The sequence below is a fragment of the Gavialis gangeticus genome, unplaced genomic scaffold (genome assembly GCF_001723915.1).
Source record: "Gavialis gangeticus isolate Ggan-Ray unplaced genomic scaffold, GavGan_comp1, whole genome shotgun sequence".
Taxonomy (NCBI): domain Eukaryota; kingdom Metazoa; phylum Chordata; order Crocodylia; family Gavialidae; genus Gavialis; species Gavialis gangeticus.
The window spans coordinates 6,026,472-6,031,070 of NW_017729016.1; the positions used below are offsets into that span (position 1 = coordinate 6,026,472).

A 4,599-nucleotide genomic window follows, 5' to 3' on the forward strand; every position below is an offset into this window, starting at 1 on the left:
GTGCTATTAGGGCATAAGGAACTGCCACATGCAATGCACTATTCAATTCAACAGCCAACATCCACACTCTCCAACTCTTTAATCAAACAGGATGTCCTTTCAAAAGCTTACATGGAACTTACCCAAGTAAAAAATAAAAATAAATCCAACTAGAAACCATGACAAGTCAAACCTTCGCAAGCGGCTGTTTTCTGCTATTGAAACTACAGTCCTAAGAACTGTAGCAATCGTTGATGTACCTGAAATTTGCCAGGTTATGCTTGGGCAATCTTTGACAGATTCTCCATAAGTCTTGCAGCTTCTTGTCCTGGTCTTGTACACTGTGGGGAGGATAGAGCCTTTCTTTAGACCAGACTTTTAGACCTGCAGAAGGAATTCTATTTGCGACCAAAGAGTGCAGGCCTTATGGTTTTCATTTATGCATAATTAGCCCACTGTTTGCGCATTAAATTTAATCAACTGCTTTGTAAATCCATTAATTAACTGTAATAAGCAATACCCTTTACACACATTGGAGTATAAAGCTACTTCAAGTAAAACAAACATTTCAGTGCAGTTACAACCAAAGCAGTACACTCCTTTAGCACGCCATCGCCTGCCAGAATGGAATGAGGATGGGGCAACTGTGTAAGTGTGGAAAGTTTTCTTTGCGTTTGAGGGGAAGTGAGAAAAGCCCCATTCATGCACGCATTGCTCACATCTGTGTTTCCAGCACTCTTACTTTGCAACTTGCGTCCACTCCTCATAGAGGCTGTAGGTCATTAAGGGTTCCGGTAACTCTCGTAAGTAGGACTTCAAGGCACCTGCAAACAGACCAGGAGAACAGGCATCTCAGCCATTTGAAACACTGGCCTCAGTCTTGCGGCCAGACCCTTACACTGTTGCGAAGCCCTGCTGAAGTCTGTTCAGGGACACATTTCAACAGTGCATCTGTCCAGAACGCAGCAATGGGGCCTCCGGGTTACTACAGTAATCAGCACCACCAAGTTCTTTAGAATTTCAGAATGACTCTATGGACTGAAACTGGACTCAGACCTCTGTCATGAGAAGAAACGTGACACTGGTATGAATGCGGCCACCTGAATTTTGAATACTACTTAGGCCTTACAGAAATAAACATTCTTCCACATGTGCCTGGTATGCGTGCCCTACACTTGATCTCTGCAACACTGGTGCACTGGGCTGGAGGGTTCATACTACCTGCATTTACAGTTTTTATCTACAAAAATGTCTTAATATTGTAACATGCCAATGACAAATGAAAGGCATAAGGGATACGATTCAAAATGGTCATGCTACCTGCTACAGCATGAGGGTCTGAATAGAATTCATCAAGCTGGGAAGTGGAACAGTCCAATGCAGCTTTCAGCTTCTTCAGTTTGGAGGCTCCGGCAGCAATCCTGAATAAGCCCTACATCATGAGAGCAAAGGTCAGTTCCCATGACTGACAGCTGACATACTGTCATTAAAACCAGCATCCTTCATGGTTACAACAATGCAGTGACAACCGTCCTTCTCACAACAGTTACAAGATTCATGTCTTTTTTGCGTCCGCAAAGTAAAGTTAGCTTTGACATGCCAATGCTGGTTCAATAACCACACAACACCTTCCCCTCCACTGTCCCCATCTCTGCATTTTCACATTCAAGTTAGTCCCATTTGGTTCCCGAATACATTTGAAGTTGTGGGGACGGGTGGGTTTTCCTGTCAGGAAAGGCTAATTTACACAAGGGGATGAAACACCCTTGCATTTTTGTGCCATGCAGGCTTACTTACACGGATGCTATCCCCTTCCTCAACAGTTACACTGACTGGGCTTTGCCTCTTCTTAAGACCTTTTACACAAGAGAAAAAGTTTACTGTCCAGTTTGCAGAAGTTCCTACCTCTTCTTTCATTCCCGTTTCCAAGAGCATCATAACACAAGCCTCAATAGGGAGTGCAATTTCACGACTGCTGCGTTTGAGATGCTCCTCCAGGGGTGTTCCAAAGGCTGGTTTTTCTGTCCATTTGTCTAGTTAGAGAGTAGCAAAACACTGAGCAACATGGTGAAGGGAACAACTTGAACTATGTTCCAAAGAGGTTTAGAAGAAAATCAAGTGTGACCACAAGAATTTAATTACAAGTATTGCAGCCTTTGATTTGCAGTCTCTTTGGTCATGAGAAAAGAGAAAAGCTTGCAGGTGTGAGCAAGACAGTAAACCCTCTTGTCCACCTCTCTCTGGGCGGCTTATCTAATTAATTATTCTTGTGTAGCTGGAAGATGTTATATCCACCAGGTAAATGTACTAACTTGTGTTTGGTTTTCAGTTGAAATTAATTCTGATTTACTATAATTCAGATGCATAGATTTTTGGCCCTTAAAAAAAAAAAAAGTATTTTTGTTTTTGCTCAGGAGAATTTCTTATTGCTTGGCTGGGCTGCCTGTAACAGGATTGTACCTGCAGCTGGCATAGTGCACGTTAGGCCAAATGCAAAGCCTACTATTGATGGCAAGAGTCATGTATGTTAGTAGCCCCAGTATCTCTAATACAATCACCATATTTAAGGGTCTGTCACTGTTCCAGTACTAAACCCCATCCATCTGTTTCCAAAAAGCATTCAAAGCAGCTTTAAAATTTTACTCCTGGTTGCATTTTTTTAAGAAAAATTTTGACAAAAGATCTTCCTCACAGAAGGCTGACTTTCCTTGCCCCCTAGAATTAGCTTATTTCCCCCAGTACTTTTGGGCTGTCACAATTGACAAATGAAGATGTGAAAGCATTACATGACTGTTAGTATCCAAGCACCATTTCTTTTACAGGGGAAGGAAAAAAGCCTGACACACCATGTTTTGTAAGATACCAGCAGGCTACACATGCCATATGTATGAACTGCATCACCACTGCTTGGGTTTTAGCGCTTTTCATTCATAGATTGCCCAGCACTTCAAAGAGGCAAATAAGCATTTATCATCCCCAGTTTAGCAAGCAGCAGCAGAAGGGAAGTGCAGACAGCTTTAAGTGACTCATTCAAAGTTACAGCAACTAAGAGCTGAGCTAGGACAGAAGCAAAGGCATTTTCTCCCAGCCCCAGCTCTTATCTCCTGAACCACACTGCTTCCCAGCATGGTTTCCAAGTGCTCATGTAATACCTAGCACTTGTGCAGTACTTGGCTTCTCAAGTGCTGTACACACTAGCTAATTAATCAGTGAGGAAGCAATCCAATACAATCAGATCTACTTCCCTCAAGTAGAGAATTGAGCTCACTAGTCCATAATGTTCCACCATGAAACTACTGGTTTCACTACTCTGCTAAACAGTACCTTCCATTAGGGGCACTGAAGAGCAGATATTACATGCCATGCTTCCAGCAGTTCTCAGCATTTCCTTGTTTTGGGGGCATTAAGACCTTCCATTCGATCCACAGCCCAAAACACTCTGCTGAACTATCAGCACACATGGTTCAGATGATACCCTTGTCTCAGATTTTGTTCAATACAGTCCTTTAGTATTTGCGACTTCAGTGCTCATAGTGAGCACCATGCTGATACGAACAATGTTTAGGATGGCAGCTTCTGCTCCAGGTTTCTATGTGCGACAGCACACAGTGCATCTCCACGCCATACGGTAAGCCAAGGGCAAGGTCCAAGCCTAAGCTCAACTTGACTAATGTATAGCTTGATAGCACCGAGAAGAGATAAAGAATTCTTATTCACTTGTACCCTCATGGGTGAGGGAGGTCAGCACTGCAGTCCTGAACGCTTCAAATAAGCCAGAGCTCAGTAGCCAAGAAGTAGCTGCAGTACAATATGAACATGTGGAGAAGGGATGCTTTTGTGGGGGAGCATAATCAGCTTTGCAAAGTTTGGGGGAGGTCCTTGGAATTCAAATCCCATAATGCTGGTCCTTTAGGATCCTACTTTGTTTCTTGCTCATGAAGGAGTCCCCTTTGGGGCATGTGTGCCAGGGAAGGGTTACTGAAAGGTTCCCACTATGTCCAGTTAAGAGAGAGGGAACACATCAGCGCAACCAATTACAGAAGTCTTCCCTTGCTTTCTCTCAGACAGACAGACAGACCCTTAATGTTACATTAGTGTGTTAATATAGGGCTGGAGGAGCTCCAGAGAATGCAGCAGCCAAAGATGGAAGGATTTTGGGGGATGTAACGTTGTTAAGAGATTAAAATGGCCTTTTAAACAGGCTCTGCATGCAAGAGTCCAGAAAGGAGAAGAATATAGGTCAGAGGTGGCACAGGCAAGGAGAAGCGTCAGCCAGAGCACAGGTTACTTTACCTTGATGGGCTTGAATTTCAGGGAGGACCTTGTCTAAGACTGCTAATGATTTTCTATGGTAATCTGCTTGTGCTTCTAATAACTGAGAACAAAACCCACATTTCAAAAAAAAAAACAAAAACAGGGTTAGCTTCTGAGGAACACACATACAACTAGAAGGTTTAGCACATGAAATGTCATCTTTCAAAATGAAGTGGTTTTCCACAAGTGCCAAATCTGATCAAAGAAGAGGACACTCACCGTGACAAAGTATCTTGCATACTCGCCTTCTTTGGATACAAAGTTATACATGTCTGCTGCAAGTTGGTCCTTTGAGGGGGGGGGGGG

General features: G+C 43.2%; 1 protein-coding gene across 7 annotated transcripts in view; it reads right to left on the reverse strand.

Annotated features, from left to right (window-relative positions):
- The window catches only part of ARHGAP17 (Rho GTPase activating protein 17), an 89,633-nt gene that overhangs the window by 20,811 nt on the left and 64,223 nt on the right, over window positions 1–4,599 (reverse strand). For all 7 annotated transcript variants that reach the window (XM_019512765.1, XM_019512771.1, XM_019512769.1 and 4 more), the window contains exons 8-13: window positions 4,513–4,581; window positions 4,273–4,354; window positions 1,885–2,012; window positions 1,300–1,411; window positions 722–803; window positions 240–320 (exon numbers count right to left, since the gene is read on the reverse strand). In XM_019512765.1, the coding sequence (XP_019368310.1) occupies window positions 240–320; window positions 722–803; window positions 1,300–1,411; window positions 1,885–2,012; window positions 4,273–4,354; window positions 4,513–4,581 (554 nt within the window). The remainder of the gene's footprint in view (window positions 1–239; window positions 321–721; window positions 804–1,299; window positions 1,412–1,884; window positions 2,013–4,272; window positions 4,355–4,512; window positions 4,582–4,599) is intronic.